Raw genomic sequence first — 17,172 nt, 5'->3', positions numbered from 1 at the left:
GTAATGAAACACAATAAAATTCAAACTTTCATGGTTACAGACAAATTTATTGTACAACAAAGCAACATTGCTAGCATGCAAAGTCAGGTATGACACTAATAAGGCATTTTCTCCAAGTAAAAGCTGCCTTTGTCACAAGGTAATCCAGTTTTAAAGTGCAAAGTTCACAGAATGAATAGCTTCGGCCTACAACACTACATTGTAAACAGATCTATTAACCAGACATGTAATGATAAAAGTAAAATCGGATTACTGTCAGTTCATATTAACATTACACTACGCAATGACGACAAGCGGACTGATATAGATTTACAGGTTTCAACTGCGAAAGTTGCAAGATGTTGGAAAAACGGTTGTACAAGAGTGTCCGTATATAGTTTCACTGGAAGGTTTAGACAGCTGCACACTGCACTTGAAGATACAAAGGAGTCACAAGACTGTAAACTGTGTCTGAAGAGTTGAATTCTGGGTAATGACAATAAAGATTGCATGACTGTTTATGACTAGACGGGCGAACAAATAAACATTCACTCACGAACTGGCACAAACAGATGATGTGTTACATGTGTATACAGAAGACGACAACATTATAAAACCTGAACAAAACAGAGCTGTAACACATGACGGTGACAAACCGGACACAACCATCTACGACACTAAATGGTTTCAATATGGCTGCAACAAGTGCCACGCAGAAGTGCAGGAGCGGGGAGGGGGGACAGTCTTTCACGACGTCACAAAAAAAACCCAAAAAAACAACAGAACTATCACATCACTAAAACACCAAGGTAAAAGACTCCAGAACACATGACCTGCTACCTACAGTTCAGCTGTGTCGGCCAGGCTCGTGCCAAATTATTGCCATTATACTTTATGCTTTTGTATACCTGTGAGAGTGTGTGTGTTTGTGCACACCCACAAAGATGGCTTGTATTCAAATCTTGCTGAGTGGGAATGATGCACTGTTCAGAGGCTGCTTTTGCAGCGGTATGGCATAAAAGACTGACTACAAACTCATTCCCACGTGACTCAGAACGTCATGGTAACAATACAGGCCACAGCTCTGTCTCCCAACATAGAAAATAACTTGGGTTCAGTAACATCAGTAACATTTTAGCAGGACGGCTCACTAGAATGATCAAGTGGCCTGATGTGGATTCGATTAAATGTGTTGCTGGTCACACCTTAAAAAAAAAAAAAAAAAAAAAAAAAAAAACGATCTGGGACTTTCTGCCTTATCCATCAGTACAGTGGCAGTCTAGAGTTTCATGTACAATATATACACACACACACACACACACACACACACACAAAAACCTCCGGAACTGTACATCACCTTAAAGATTTATATAGTTCTCTGTATATACACATTTATATGGGAAGGAGAAAAATAAAGGACCCTTTCCTAGTGTTTCATCGAGTAAACATCGCCGTAATATCTTCTTGGGTTTGATTGAGTCACCTATAAGGCACACTCACTTTGGGAGGATAGCCACTTATCCCTCTTAAACAAAACAAAACAAAAATAAAATTACGGTGGAAATAAATGTGTGTCATGTAAGAAAAAAAAGCACTTTTGGCTAACACTAAAAAAGGCAAAAGAAATCACTATGGACAGCTGAGTGTTAGTGGAGAAGGAGTAGTTAAGTACATCCATATACCTGCCTGTCATCCTGAACACAGTCGCCCACAAACATTCACATACCTGGCCAAAGTTAATAAAACCAATAAAATGTCAGAAGAAACAAATTCTATCTGGTTTTGTTTTTTTTTTTGTGAGCAAGGATCAGGATAGTATGGCACCCTGGGAAGGACAAATAAAGGTGCTCTCCTCAAAATTTGTCAGTTAGACGGCATGCAGCGTGTCAGTACAGATGGGAAACCACTCTACGTTGAAAGAAGGGTTAGGGTTAGAAATGACTAACTTGAAACCCATAACAGCAGCGTTCCTACAGACATGTAAGGAGGAATTGAATAAATAAAAGCTAAGGTTACTGCTGCATTTATTGATGTTAGCCAGCTTGTTTTGGCTGCGATCACAGGGCAGGAGTTAATCAAATAAAGTGGCTTGTTCTTTAGTTTGGCTTCAAGCAGCTTCAGCTTGCCCCCCCACCCCCCATCCCCCGTCATCATCATCATCGTCATCATCATCTTCATCTCATCTCTGCCTGTGTGACTCCAAGGTCAAGATGCCTTTACATTGAGGGTAAGAGTACTGTAACCTCGCTAGTAAACGCAAAGGTCTGGGAACTTCATCTCGTAAATGGGGACTGAGCGACTCTGGGTTTGACCATAACCAGACGAAATGGTTCCAGATGGACTCGGCGGCGGTCTGGAAGTGAGGGAGACACAAAGAATTGCGATCTCTTCATCTAACTGCCATTATTGATGAAAATACTGTTTCATTTGAATGTATCAAAGGCCTCTTACCTGATTGTTATCTCAAATATCTGATTCAGTTTGCTCTGTAGCATTGTAGCCTAAAGACAAAAGACATCTCATTAGACAATAGCAACAACTTAGTAAACCATGTGGATACAAGGACAATGTTGTAGTTGTACCCTGGCACCGCAGTGGGCAGCTATCTCCTCAAAGGGAGCTTTCTGGAACTTCTCCACCACTTGCCTCCTCCGCTCTCTCTCCTGCTCTTCCATCCCAACACTGTCCACTAGAGGGAGACACAGATATTTTGTTACTGTATCACAGCGTGAATGTTCAACGTTCAACAGGATTACCCAAAAACCATGGTGCTGAATTTCATCATACTTGTTGGACGCGAAGAAGGTTCAAAAAGGAGCCTGTTATCCATCATCTATAGCTTTAAGCGAAGGTTTGCATTCTCTGAGTGCGCCATAGTTTTCTACACAAAACTTGTAAAACAACTGCAACAACAACAAAAAAGACGTACTGTAACACTAAAAAAGAAACAGAACCTTTGATGCAAGAGTGGGACGTACCGATGGCATTTTTCAGGGTTTCAAAGGTGATCTCCTCTGCTGGTGTCCGCTAAAGAAAAGAGAGCAACGTAAGGAGTTAAAAAGTAGTTTGGGGAATATAGAGTTACAATTGAGACATTTGCTGGAACAAAACCTTCCCCAAAATGAATGTCAGTGTTGCATATTTGAGCATGTGATCAGTTTTTTCCCTTTACGGTACCTCCTCTTTCTCTGGACTGTTTCGAGACTCGACCTCAACCTGCAGTGAGATCGTCTCCCCAATGCTCTTCCTCTTGGACAGACGGTCCTCCTCTGGAACAAAATAGTGCAAATCTTTGCTTCTTTTTGTTAAGTAGGAAAACAGTGAACTTGAGTTGGTGAAAAACACTCTGAGTGAGGTTTTACAAACTGTACATTAACACGTCAGTGTAAAACAGAGACAGTAAGACTTTAATGGTGTAGGACATTAATTTGTAAGGTAAATTAACACCTGAAAGGATAGAACTATATAAACTGGGGATAGACTAACTGGTAAGGGATCTGCTGAGCGTCCTTCCACACAGGAATCTATTCAGGACTATATCATCAGACCTCCTTACCTGTATACTGGGGCACATAGGGCATAGCAAGTCTCTCTGTGTTGTAACCGCTTCCTCCGAGGACTTCTGTGAGCTTCGACTGGAGGAACAACACGTCACCTTCTACTTTGTCAAGCGAGGAAGGAAGCCTAATGAAGAAGAGGGAGTGATGTATTAAATGTCAAATATTGGTGTAGTTTTGGAGTGAAGGAGGAGGGAATGTGATCCATACTTACTTGGGGCTGTCGATAAACACATCCTCAGGCAAAAGGTAGGGACTCTCTTTCTGTCTGACCTCAATTACCTGAGTGTCAGAGAAGAGAAATATGTGTTAATAAAGGCTATTAAGAGTTTATGATACTCACACACTGGAGCAGATTAGGCCCACACCTCGTGTATGTGCTGGCAGAAGGCCGGGACGGTGGTAAGCTGGCAGATGAGGTTGAGGTAGGCAGCGGAGAGGGCGTGAACAGCACATCGGTTATAAAGTGGTAGGCCTTCATCAGTGGACAGAGCCAGGTCCTACACAGGAAACACAGAGACATCGGAGAAGATCACCGAGCCATCACATCTTCAAATCATGTTCTATTTATTGTTAGAGGAGCCCGTCAAATTCTGTTCTTAAGTATTTATGAAAAAGTCCTTTGCGTGAGTACCTGTAAGGCGAGGGCCAGGCGAATGAGGTCCACCACCACTTCTTCGTTGGCCAGCTCCACGCTGAGGAGACCCAGCAAGGCGTAGAGGCACTCATAGTGCTGCCGGCCGCTGCTCTGCTCCTTACAGCCCAAGTAGATGTGTCGGTACAGTTGCTGGCCGTGCTGCGAGGAGACGGATGAGGTCAGGGACACAACGTCAAGGAATTCATCTGTGTTTTGTACTGAACAACAGCGGCAGACGCAGGGTGTGGGGTGTTACCTTTTTCATGAATAAGTTGTCCTGTCTGGAACACTTGTCAACTTTGAGCTTTAGCACAGAGATGTCGCTGACGATGCTGCAGAACAGTAACACAGAGGCTGTTATGTCCAACAAAGCTCAGCCCGATCATAGGACAAACTGAATGAGGTTCTTTCTAACACCTCTTACTGTTTAAAGAGAAGTAAACACACCTTATGTTGGAGAATTTGGGCCTGTTCTCATGCCTGTCAATGAGACTAAGAAGGATTTGGAGCACCAGTAGTCGAACCTCCGGGTCCTCGGTTAGAGAGAAAGATAGCAGTGGCTCCAAGAAGGAGCTGGGCAGAGCTGTTAGCATGTTGGTGGTCTGGAAACCCGCAGTAACCTGAGACATTTAAAAGTATATGTGGTTCACAATGATGAAAGTGGGTTTGATTTTCTTTACATGCATGTTTTGAACAACAAATTATTTTCCACTGGGCCTGATTGCCTCATCAACTGACTTATGGTTTGATAAAAAGCAAAATGACATCACTAGAGAAACACTCTGGCTGCATAAACATTCTTAAGCTGACGAGAACACAATTATGAAGTCAGGCTGAATCACACAATAATTCAGGCCAAAGAAAGAATTAGCGTAGAGAACTGCAAAAATATAAATGACTTGTGAAAAACTGTCTTTGCCAGAGGTTTTTGCTGCTAAAAGAGACCATTTGAAGTACATTTAGGCTCCTCGTAAGGACACATAAAAAATAACTCATTACCATCTGAATTCTGAAATGTTATGTTTATGTCTTAAAAATAGCGATTGCTCATAAGCAGCTAATCAATCTTTTCGTGCAAATGTAATCACACCAAAATAGTTGTTTATTTGTGGAGACGATCTTGCCAGACAAAAAAATATATTGCAGTTTATTTTAGGCAGTAATCCAAAAGCTAATGTAAAAATCCCATCAGATTTGATTTAGAGAACTCACAGTAATGCTAACTTTTGGATTATCTTACGAAAATACATCGTCCCATTGATAACAGGGCAAAGATGCAGACTCACCTGCACCAGCGACTTCAGCAGCATAACTTGAATCATCCTGGTGCCTTCAGGCCTGAAGACCAAAGAGCAAATCAAAATCACTATCCATGAAATCACCATTATGTCTTTACAAATTTACATTTTCTAAAGTTTAAGAAGTGCAGTAAGTAACAGGGTCAATGGTAATAGGTCAAATATGCTGTTAAAAGTTCACTTCAGAGTGGAAGGAATTTTAGAGGATTAATAACCTCCAGCTTTTCCTGCAGCAATGGAAGTCAATGAAGTCCTGAATGTTGCCGTGGAACATAACTTTTCTTGTGACTTACAAAAACCTGCGTCTGTTTAAAATCAGTGTTGAAGGAAGTTGTATCTTCACCATGAATGCTCAGGGAAAAAAAAGGCAGCCAATAATAAAGCAGGAGAGATGGACCAATACACAAGAAACCCAATAGTGCAGGAGGTCGTTTATTGGCCTGTCCGTCCTACTTGGTGAACAGCCTTTTTGCTGATGCAAGACACAGCTTCCAATACAGAAACACCATCAAAAGAATGCTTCAGAATGCTTCAACTCTGATTACAAACAGACCCAAGGCTCGCAAGTCATCTGTACTGTAGTAAATGTTAGCATGAGGGACCTCAAACTTTCTCTCTCTATTTGTTTTATGACCTTTGGCAGTTAACTGCTGAACTTTGTGCCAGTAAGAGACAATGCCCGCACTGAAATGTTTCCTTTTTAAAAAAAAAAGGGGGGGGGGGGCGGTTGTTGGGGTGATGTAGTGTTTGAATATGTAGAAAGGGGAAATGTTGTGTATTGTGTGAGATCTGTGAGAAACCTACCCAGAGCCTGTAGAAGGTAGAGTTGGGTGAATTCCTGGGACAGGAATCTTGCCCATGATGAAGAGCATGACCTCTGATCTCTGGTAAGTTGGTAAAGTGTTGGCGAATGACCCTTGAAGAAACAGAGTAGGAGAGAAGAAAGAGAAAAGTTAAAAGAGTAAACAAAAAGATTTTTGAATGAAGAGAAACAAAAGATTGCATGAATGCATGTTCCAGTCAGTGTAAATCTCACACATGTATAAACATAGAGTATGTAGATGCAGGACCAGCTGAAACAGCAGTGGAACTCAGAACATACACACTCACACACACTCACCAATGGTCCTGATGACAGCCTCCTGCAGCTGCCGCTCCTCGTGAGCTTTGATGATCTTGGTGCCGATGTTGGTGCTGCCATCGTAGGAGCCGGTCAACTCGTAGTCAACGCTTAAACGGAGTTGTCGCAGCAGGGTGTTGAACACTTCCAGCACAGTGGGGCCTGCACACACACACAAACACACACACACACACAATAAATAATCACATCTCCTGTATCATGTAGCTGACCCCACCTAACATGAGCATTCAAGCCTACAAATCCTCTCACCTACAGATCCGCTGGCAGCGATGGCGGCTGCCTCCAACAATACTTCCACTATCCCAGCTCGCACTGTAGCTGAGTTCTTGCTGTTAGCATCCAGATGACCCAGAAGCTGCTGGATTACCAAGTGAGAATGCTGGGACTAAAAAGAGAAAAATAAAAATACTAAAACCAGTGGCAGTGAAGACAAAGACAGAGTCAGAAGTGGTAAGAGCAAGCAGGTAGCAAAAAAACAAAAGCTGTGAGCCTGACACAGAGCTTTTAATGACTTAGAGCAACAAAAGATGCCCAAAAACTCAATCTGGAAACATCTGTTATTTTCTACAAAATGTCAAGGAGAGAGAGAGAGAGAGAGAGAGAGAGAGAGAGAGAGAGAGAGAGAGAGAGGTCTGTGAGGATACGTCACCTGGATGGAGTACATGATGATTCTGAAGCAACGTACTGCAAAGGTCTTTCCCTGCCATAGAGAGTGGTTATCTAAGTGCCTTCAGGGACACAGAGAGGAAGGGAAGATCTAATTAAACACCCAATAATCATAAACTGTAATGGTTAGACTCCACAATCATTAAATATCCTATGACACAACTCTTGTCTTTTCTCATTGAATGTAATCAGGATGTTGATACGGGTAGGAGAAACAATGCAATAACATGTCAGGAAAGGGCTAATCGATGCTATCAAGCTAAACCACAATCAAGGTCATTTCTAGTGAACAGTTGGTACAACAGTAGAAACCTGCCCTGGTTATGTTTGAGGGGAGGGGGTTTAAATAACTCGGGCATGAAGCAGACTGAAAGTTGGAAAGTGATGGATGGACGAGAGCTGCTTTCCCCCAGCACATGACATCTGAGATGAATTGAAGGGGTATTGGGAGGAAACTGAGAACAGGAGGTTCAAGATTGCTAAAAAAGAAGTGGACGTGGAATATATTACTGCACTAGAAAATGGTAAATGTAGTTACTCCCAGATGGATTCTGGAGGACAATGAAATTAATCTATTTTTACAGTCCCATCAGCACGGCTGTGACTTAGAGTGATCCAACAGTTCATTCATACAGCTGCTCCTGCGTAACACTGAATACTAACATTTAGCTTAGTTAGGAGTTATCAACCATGAACCAGAGCATGCCTGGTTGGAGTCCAGCTGGGGAGCTTTGCTGCTTTCATAGACTGTATAAAAGTGGGATTGTGATGCAACACATTAATTTATAGAGTCCTGATTTGAAGCCTCCAGAGTGCTGCTATTAGAGCCTGCGGTAATGTCTACTTTACTCTACAACTGCACTGTAATTTACTCAGTGATCATCCTGTTCTTTTTTAGAAGAATTTAAACTGGAGATTGAGACAATAAACTTTTTGGGGATAATTTTAAATCAGGTTACGAATCCTTTCTATACAACCACAGCGACAACCAGTGCCCCCTGCTGGGCAGTCGAAATAATGCAGTTTTAATACATTAGCATTTCACCTTCAAACCTAGAAGATTGCGCCCTTTTTTCCACATTCTTTGGTTGCATCTTCCTCACTTATTTCCCTTCAACTAGTGGTTTGAAAAGCAGAAAAGATATATGTTTACATTGTCAATATTTCATGTATGGGGTTATCTAAACTTTACAAACGTTGTTTACTTCCAACCCCCTTAATAATGTGTAATAATCTGTATATGTACATATATATACATATATATATGTACATATATATGTATATACATATTTCTCAGCTAATCTCAAATCTCTGAGCTAATGTTACTTTAGCAAGTTGATAAAAACATCATAATCAGCTGAGCAATTCCACCATACAATATAAAGTTATAAAGTGGCAGATTAAGACAGGTGAGCACATGCACAGTGAGAACCACTATTTGCTGTTTCTAGAGAAAGACATGAGCAGGCTGCATTCAAATAATAGAAGGAGAAGAAGAGAGATTTATATGGATGGAGAGTCAAAATGCATAACTAAAGCTGACCTCCCAGACGTCCAGCCAGAGACATTCAAATTAGAATATGATAATGGAATGGAATACATGGAATTTTATATATTTTTATCAGAAAAGAATCATAACTGTAAAAAAAACAAGCGTGCAAGTCAGACGTCGCCATAAATACAATCAGAGTCAAATTAAAAATGGTGCAGCAGAGCCCTGAGCTGCATCCTTCAACTTAGGTTTCGTCAACATTGAAGGAAAAAAAAGCAAAATATGAAAATACGTCACACAAATAACAAGGAGATGCTGTGAATAAAAGAGTGTGTGGAAGTTGTCTCACATTAGTACAGGGGTGACAGCGTTCTTGATGTTGCCATAGGCGGCGCGTCCCAGCAGCTCCCTGAAGCAGCGCTCCGTCAGCTCCACTGGGCTTTCTTTCTCTTTCTCCGATGCCTGCAGCGGTGAAGGGGAGCGGCTGGTAGAGAGCAATGCAGGTGAGAAAGAAGGAGAGGGAGGGAGTCGAGGGCGAGTTGCAAGGGGGGTGGGGAGTGGATACAAGCAAGAGAGAAAATAAAGAGCGTAATTAATTACACTCAATAACAGAAACAAGGCCCACGAAGGCTGTACACATTGTGGATTGCTGCATCACTGTAGCCATCACTCCTGAGGACAGGTTTGTCTCTACATCAGTGTATGTGTCCTGTACATATGGGGACATGTCTACAATTATATACTTCAGAGTGCGAGACGGCAAAGAAATGAGTCCAGTCATTCGAAAACTCGATCTCGGGGCAGGATTAGCCTCGCCAATAACTACATTATTTATTAACTGCACTCTTTCATCCCGCCTGCTGTTGCTGCGGAGGGACTTGAACTTCCTGTCTCTCAGCACTTAACTCACATTCCAAGAAGACCACATCATTTTGGAAGCAATGGAAAAAAATGTAAAACCAAGCAAAATACGAGAACTACTGTAGAAGACACATTCTAAAATAATTTTAATGCGGAAAAAGAGGAAAGCCCCTTGAATATTTGATTTTTGGGAGCAGACAACCTCTCCTTTTATTAGGAATGAGCATCTGAAAGCTCACTGCCAGTCTGCTTTCTGACACAGCTATTGTGGAAACCACAACAACAGGGAGGTTGTACATATGATGTAGTTGGAGTGCGTTGAAGGGCAATTTCAGTAAATCAATTCTGCTGAAGCAATGTCTGAAGGAGAATTGCTTAGGGAACATAAAATCCTTTTCAGACAGCAGCACGTGACATTCATGTTACCATTCCTGATGGTATTTGAGTGTGAGAGCACCCAGAGAAATCAAGAAACAACCTTTGTCCCCCCCCCCCCCCCCCCCCAAAAGAGTCTCAATAGCCAAGGTTCTTGCTGAACTGTGTCTGGATTTGATCTCTAAATGAACTTGCGCCTTTGCATGGGGATTTGGACAAAATGCACCATCTGTGAGTTTTATTGGAGTTAGATGGATGGTATGGCAGGGGAGGACTTGCTCAGCTCAAGTGAGGAGGAATGGAGGATGCACAGCAGGGGAAGGCCTGGAGCAGAGCGAGAGGGAAGCTGACGGGGGAAATATGCCTCTCTGTTGGATTGTGCTTGTTTACCTTTGTGTCCCTCTCACCTCCACATTTTCATCACACTACATTCTATTATCCTTCCCTCCACCCAATCTTCCAAAGTTCCTCCTGATGTTACTCCCCCCCTTTTGCCCCCCCCAACTTCAGATCTTGGCATTGACGTCAAAGAGAATTACAGTACATGGAGTATTGCCAAGGCTGAGGCATCTCTCTCTCTCTCACACACACAATCTCTCCCTGTCTCACTCTCTCTCTCTCTCCCTGTCTCACTCTCTCTCTCTCTCTCCCACACACAAGCATCCTCTAGCTCTTACTGCTTGTTTTGCGTGTGTGTGTGTGTGTGTTTGGCCATGTTGCCATCTTTAATGCTCTCCGCTTTCTCCTTCAAATTTTCTTCACCATCTCCTGACGTTTTTGTCCTTGGATGCTGCAGGTGGGCAAACAGATGCCTTTAAGAGGAGCTGAGCTGTCAGTAGGTTCATTCGGTGTTGACACTTATGATGAATGACACGTGCAGCTGATACGTGACTAGACCGCTAGGACAAATAAAGCTTAATAGAAAACAAACAGCAGCAGATGCCTACGAGCATTACAGCTCCAGACTGGGTATCCGGGGCAAGGTGGGTCAACATGGTATCATTTTTAGGTCACTGACTTTCTCACCATGGCAATTGTCCACTGCTTGGCCCTGTTGTATGAGGACAACACTGCATCGAAATATTCTGTAAGTCACTTGGCCTGAATCAACCAAAACTCCAGAATACATTAGATTTCCAGCACATTTTTTATCAGAGGGACTTAAATAGACTGGTTAACCAGTCAGGGGACAATTAAGACAAAAATATTGCTGGAAAATTAAAAAAAAGTTTCAAACTCTGAGTCGTCTACTCATTTGGTCACACATTTACGCAGATCTATTTGAACTGAAATACTGAAATGTGATTATTTTGATTAATTGAATATAAAACGTGTAATTCATTTATATTACCTACATAAATACACACAGCCGCCCTCTTTTAAAAAGCACATTTTTTCTTAATTCTACAAAATTCACCAATCAAACCAAATGAAAATTCGGTTTAAATATTTGCGTGTGATATGAACACGTGAAACAGCAACATATGGAGCTCAATCTGCCTTCAACTCACCTCTCGGTGCGCTCACCGCTCTGCAGGTTGAACAGCAGGGAGGGGACAATCTTGTCCATGTGCTGAGGGTCCCAGATATTGGCCTGAAGCTCATCGTTGACAGTTTTCCTCACCACACCCTGCAGACCCTTGATACCTGCCATCCGGATCCTGAGGGGAAGGAAGTAACGATCACACAGGGCAAAAAAAACAAAAAAACAGATGATGTGGAAGAGAAACTATAAAGGTATTTTAGTTTCTCCAAGGTTACATTTAACTATTAAAAGATATGACTTGATCTATTTTCAGCAGATTGCAAAGTCAAGATTGTTTTTTGTTTTTTTTTATTCTTTTTTAAAACAAAAGCTTCATTTTTGTTCAAGATGAAGTGAATGAATGTTCAGAAGCTGGTCCAGGTCGGGTCTAAAATAAGACTTCCTGAAGGAGTCTAAAAACAGCAGTTATTTAATATTCAGTCTCCGTCTTAATCAAGTTTCTCTCCACTCACTTGGTGCGGATGTCGGGGTCCTCGAAGCTAGAGTGGCACATTTCGCTGAAGCGAGACACAAAGAAGTCATAACTGCGGTGGTAGGAGGGGGTGTCCTCTTCTATGTTGGCGAACTTCACAAACTGGGAAGAAGAGATTGAGAATTTTTTTTTTTTTTTAGTGATTATGTAAAATGAATCTTCAGTCGAAAAGAAAAAAAAAGGAAAATGATTCGAAAACTCAAAGAGATTAGCTGTGGGAGACGTTAACATTTATTAAGAGTTTATTTTGGATTTATTACACGGTCTTCATTAAAAATAACCTTGCCGAATCCCCATGGTGACTATCTCCTAAATTAATGTCAACCTGAAGTGCCATGACATCTCGTTAGGAGTGAAGAGCCAAGAGAGTGTGTGTGTGTGTTTGTGTGTGTGTGTGTGTGGGGGGGGTCCTCCTACTGCGCCACAAAATGTCATCATTTAAACATCCTGACATTTCCCTTCACACCACTCACCAATGAATGAATTATGAATTGAGTTACGCAAAAAAAACAAGGAAAAAAGCTCAGTACCAGAAGGTACAATTACATCATGGACATCCAGTGAAGGGAGATGATTTATACAACCACACATTTTTAACAATAAATTTCCATGACTTTTCCACGCCTTTAGTGGCGAATTTTCATGACCACACATTCTCTGAAACATCTGTGTACACAGGGAAAACAAAATATCCATGTCTGGATTTACCACAGTGTGTAAAAATTAATGAAATGCTCTGTTGTTGAATACAAAATAAACTGAATTTACGTACATTAAAGATGAGCCAATAACAATCGTAATCTTCAGGTCTTTGTAAAGCAGCATTCCACGGATTTTTCCAAAACTTTATAGTCTCATTTATTTTCCAACATGGCTACAGGCTGGGTGGTTGCGATATTTAAATTCCACTGAGTCTCCCTGGAGATTCTATTCATTTCCTGTGTACAAAATTAGTGTTTGGAGAGCATCCCAATTAAATGAAGTACCCTTTTGCAATTAAATGAAGTGAGCCTAGCAGTGCTGCTAGGAAGCTCTTCAGCTGCTGGGCTGACTAACTGCAGCAACTGATACCTCCAGGTATTGTTTCTCTATGTTTATTGAAACAGACCCTTAATGTGATTGAAAGCTTTAAGTACAGTGTCTAAAACCAGGAAGTTGAGATAAAGATTTTTTTGCACCTTAAGTAGACACCAGGGGAAACTAAACCTTGCACCAGTACTTGCTGTAACTGACGCATCAATGAAAGTAGCTGTGAGCTGACAGTCTGCTCTTTATCGCTTCTCCCCAAGAGTTAGAGTTCCTCCCTGCTCAGGAATACGGGGCTTTAGGTCAGAAAAGAAGAACCAGAAAACCCCACCAGGACCGAGACCTGTGGACATTAAGTCTGAGAGCCTCTCCTTTAACCTCTCCCGTTCACATGTACGCTTCAGATAAAGTATACACTGCATCTTAAAAAGAAAAAATGAAGGCAAGGCACCATTTGGTAGCTGTAAATAAAAAATACATTTTACATATATATGAAATATATATATATTGTGTGTGTGTGTGTGTATATTATATATGCGCCTGAGTATTTTTGGAACAGGACATTCTTGTAAATCAATGCATGGCATTATAGCTTAAAATAAGACGATACAGACAAATTACTGTGGTAAATAGCTCTATGATGTAATAATCTGTTTGTTTATATATCAATGAGCACATCAGGGTGTGGCTTTCCCTTTGTCCTCAATACACAATCATGAGCGTGTGCAAGAGAGATTGACGGCGGGAAGATTATGAGTGAGATGATGGCGTGTCTCGTCAATCTGCGTAGATGACTGCTGAGCTTTGCCAATGCGGTTTTACAGCTAATCTCATTTTCTTCACGTGTCCTCTGCTGACCCAGCCGACAGTGCAGATATCCACAGCTTTCCACATCAGAAAAAACAAAAACAAAAACTCATCACTCCCTTGCCACAACACTCTCAAGCTCTGATCTTTCTTGAATGATAAAAGAGTTTTCCTCTTCAAGGTTGACATCTTGTACTCATCCATCATTTTTAGGAACACAAATGTGCCCTTTCAACTTTTGATTAGATAATACCCCTAAATCCACTGAAATGGGCCGTTTGATGCAACAGAAGGCACATTAGACACATCAGTGACCGGCAGTTGGACTGTGTGGATATTCATCTGCAGTTATGTAGGCCAAACAGGCTAGTTTTGCTTTACTTATTATTGTTATTTGAGCCAAAATTTGGGGCTAAATTATGTTTTCCGAAAGACTAAGTACAGAACAAAGTTATCTGTTTTTGAGTGTAAACTTAGAGGAAAAACTACCGAAAATCTCAAAATTTAACAATGTTGATCAGTGGATCTACAATTATATATAGATATTTTTTTTCAACACAGTGGTGCAGTTTTATTACATTCTTTCACAATGTAATTTTTATACGTATTTCATAAAGCAATATAGTCTTGAACAGTAGTTAATTTTGTCATACGTTTGCTGGATAATGCTTCAAAAACAATTGCAATAAATTATATTATTGTCATTGTAAAACCGTTAATCTGATATAATGGCATGATGCAAGTTGTCTCTATGACTAAATCTTTGAATACTTTCAAGCGCTACTTATGCACCGTACACTGAGGACATACGACGCTGAAGCTGAAAAAACACATCAACAAACGCATAAATGTCCAGATGTCACATGCTAGGTATATGACGAAAGCATCGTGAGAGGCTTGCAAATGCTGTCTGGCTTAGTTGTTTTATTGCCGCAAAAACAAGAAAACGTATTTGAAAGTAGTAATATATACTCACGGAGTTGGTTCCCAGGATCTGCAGACTGGGTTTGTCTGACTCTAGCAGCTTACGCACCATCTTGAGGAAACTCTCCACAAACAGGTTGATGCTCTGACAGTGGCAGGCCATCAGCAGCTGGTCCAGTGCTTCCATCGCTATGCACACATACCTGGGTAGAAAGAGGCAAGACACAGGGCATCTCTGAATGACACAATTATCCCTTGAGGCAAATGCTTTCTGTGAATAGATATCTTATGTAAACAATAAAAGAACACTCATATATTCTTGATGATTGAATGCAGCCATCAGCAGATATCCAAACATAATCATCTCAACCAGGCAAACATCATATAGGGTCCAATGCAAACAATGAACACATTTCCTTTGGATAAGGGTAAATATTATCTACACAGGGTGTTTGCATTGGCAGGAGTAATCAGTGCTTCCTAGTCATGAGGCAACAAAGATAAAAACTTCTGTGCATATAAAAGAAAGTACATTCCGTACAGACACATCATCAATTATTCAAGCACCATGTTGGTTTTGCGCCTCATCTACTCAAATTGGACACAACACATAACAAACTAGTGCCCACCAAAGTGATATGATGTCATCAGTCAAATTCAAAAATCCAATCAATTGTTCTTCAACCTGAGGTCAGTCATTCTACCACATTTCATCACAATTCACAGGTTATCTTGCTAACAGGCAGATAAACAGATGATCATGTTACCTCCTTGGTGGAGGTGGAAGTAATGATTTCTTATTCTATACCAGTCAAAATGTGTGAAAAACACATAAATACTGTGTGGGTGTGTTCATACCCAGTTCTTACTACTACACTAAACAGGTTATCTATTAACCTCACTCTTGAACTGAGTAACAGATGATCAGGGTCACTCTGAACTTCAATTATTTTCCCAGCTGAACTTCATTTATTCATAAGACACAAATACAGACTCAAACTGTGTGAACTGCCCTGGTCAAAGCAGAAATGTGGCAGCTGAAATTAATTTTCAGAGACCATTTTGTGTGGCAAGCAACTGGCCAAGCTCACCCGTATCTGTGTCGGGCCACATCTCTTGACAATCTCTCCGAGAGATAAGCTCCGATACGGTCCAGTTTCTCTGGAGCTGACAAGGCATAGAATGTCAGCTTCTCCATGTTGGCCTTCACCAGCCCATCCTAGGAGATGGATGGAGGAGAGAAAACAAGACAGAAGGAATGTGTCATTCATGGTATTTAAGTACTATTCAGAAGTATTTAACTTATTTCAAGTGAGCTGTTACAACAGTTAACCGGCAAAAAAAAATACTTCACTAAAATGGTCATATGTAGATAATGAAAAATAAAAAAAACTTGACTAAACTAAAACTCTTCCATAAATCATTTATTCAATGGAATGGTTTGTGTTCTGTATTTTCAAAACCCAAACAGTAAAGAATTACTAGGTTAACATCCTCCATTCCCCCTTGGCCTACTTCTGTCTGGTCAGGGGAAGGAGAGAGCTAAAAACACTCACTGGAGAGTCCACTGAGATCCAGCAAAAGCAGAAAGTAAGTAATCTTTTATGGTATATACAGTATAAATACTAGATAATATACGCAATGGTAACTGTATGCTAACTGCCCATCCACTATCATTCATTGTGCAAAGCTAAGTCAGCTAATCTCTGTTGGTCTCGGCTTCCTGTTGCAGCACAGGAGCTTCTTGTCTGTCACTTGGGATGTTGGCAAATAAGGGTGTTTCCGGAGCTTTTCTGGGGGGGGGGGGGGCATGTTCCTTCAATACTCCTCCTGGAACCGTCACCTTATTGTGGGGGAAGAGTTTGAGTGCCCTAAGGACCCTCGGAGCTATGCTGTCCAATCTCTGGGGCAGAAGACACCGAGGTAGTGAAACAACTCCATGGTGGCAGAGCTCCAGGGGTGGATGAGATCCGCCCTGGGTATCTCTAGATGTTGTGGGGCTGTCTTGGTTGACACATCTCTGCAATATTGGGTGGACATCGGGGGCAGTGCCTTTGGAGTGGCAGACCGAGGTGGTGGTCCCCATCATTAAGAGAGGAGACCAGAGAATGTGTTCCAAATATCGGGGATCACATTCCTCGGCCTCCCTGGAAAGGGCTGCACCAGGGTACTGGAGAGGAGGGTCAGGGTGATAGTCGAACCTCATGTCGAGGGCGCAATGTGGTTTTCGTCCTGGCCGTGGAACTGTGGCTCAGCCCTTTACCTTCGCTAGGGTGCTGGCGAGGGCATGGGAGTTTGCCCAACCAGTCCACATGTGCTTTGTGGATTTGGAGAAGGCTTATGACCATGTTCCTAGGTGACCCCTGTGGGGGGGTACTCCAGGAGTATGGG

General features: G+C 41.7%; 1 protein-coding gene across 1 annotated transcript in view; it reads right to left on the bottom strand.

The window, feature by feature from the left end:
- Positions 1–1,187: 1,187 nt before the first annotated feature.
- efr3bb (EFR3 homolog Bb (S. cerevisiae)) overlaps positions 1,188–17,172 on the bottom strand; it is a 30,420-nt gene continuing 14,435 nt past the window's right edge. The window contains exons 3-23 of the mRNA XM_086188594.1: positions 15,873–16,000; positions 14,834–14,984; positions 12,005–12,126; positions 11,518–11,667; positions 9,120–9,254; positions 7,262–7,340; positions 6,862–6,997; positions 6,592–6,753; positions 6,276–6,387; positions 5,460–5,511; positions 4,621–4,793; positions 4,430–4,505; positions 4,171–4,332; positions 3,905–4,036; positions 3,751–3,818; positions 3,536–3,663; positions 3,157–3,248; positions 2,958–3,006; positions 2,562–2,668; positions 2,431–2,480; positions 1,188–2,332 (exon numbers count right to left, since the gene is read on the bottom strand). Coding sequence (XP_086044720.1) covers positions 2,227–2,332; positions 2,431–2,480; positions 2,562–2,668; positions 2,958–3,006; positions 3,157–3,248; positions 3,536–3,663; positions 3,751–3,818; positions 3,905–4,036; positions 4,171–4,332; positions 4,430–4,505; positions 4,621–4,793; positions 5,460–5,511; positions 6,276–6,387; positions 6,592–6,753; positions 6,862–6,997; positions 7,262–7,340; positions 9,120–9,254; positions 11,518–11,667; positions 12,005–12,126; positions 14,834–14,984; positions 15,873–16,000 — 2,370 coding nt within the window. The 3' untranslated portion in view covers positions 1,188–2,226. The remainder of the gene's footprint in view (positions 2,333–2,430; positions 2,481–2,561; positions 2,669–2,957; positions 3,007–3,156; positions 3,249–3,535; positions 3,664–3,750; positions 3,819–3,904; positions 4,037–4,170; positions 4,333–4,429; positions 4,506–4,620; positions 4,794–5,459; positions 5,512–6,275; positions 6,388–6,591; positions 6,754–6,861; positions 6,998–7,261; positions 7,341–9,119; positions 9,255–11,517; positions 11,668–12,004; positions 12,127–14,833; positions 14,985–15,872; positions 16,001–17,172) is intronic.

Source organism: Aulostomus chinensis, chromosome 20 (genome assembly GCF_037954235.1).
Source record: "Aulostomus chinensis isolate RoL2024-O1b breed Wild chromosome 20, RoL_Achi_v1.0, whole genome shotgun sequence".
Taxonomy (NCBI): domain Eukaryota; kingdom Metazoa; phylum Chordata; class Actinopteri; order Syngnathiformes; family Aulostomidae; genus Aulostomus; species Aulostomus chinensis.
The sequence above is the reverse complement of the archived record's forward strand: the minus strand, read 5'-3'. Positions and strand labels throughout refer to the sequence as shown.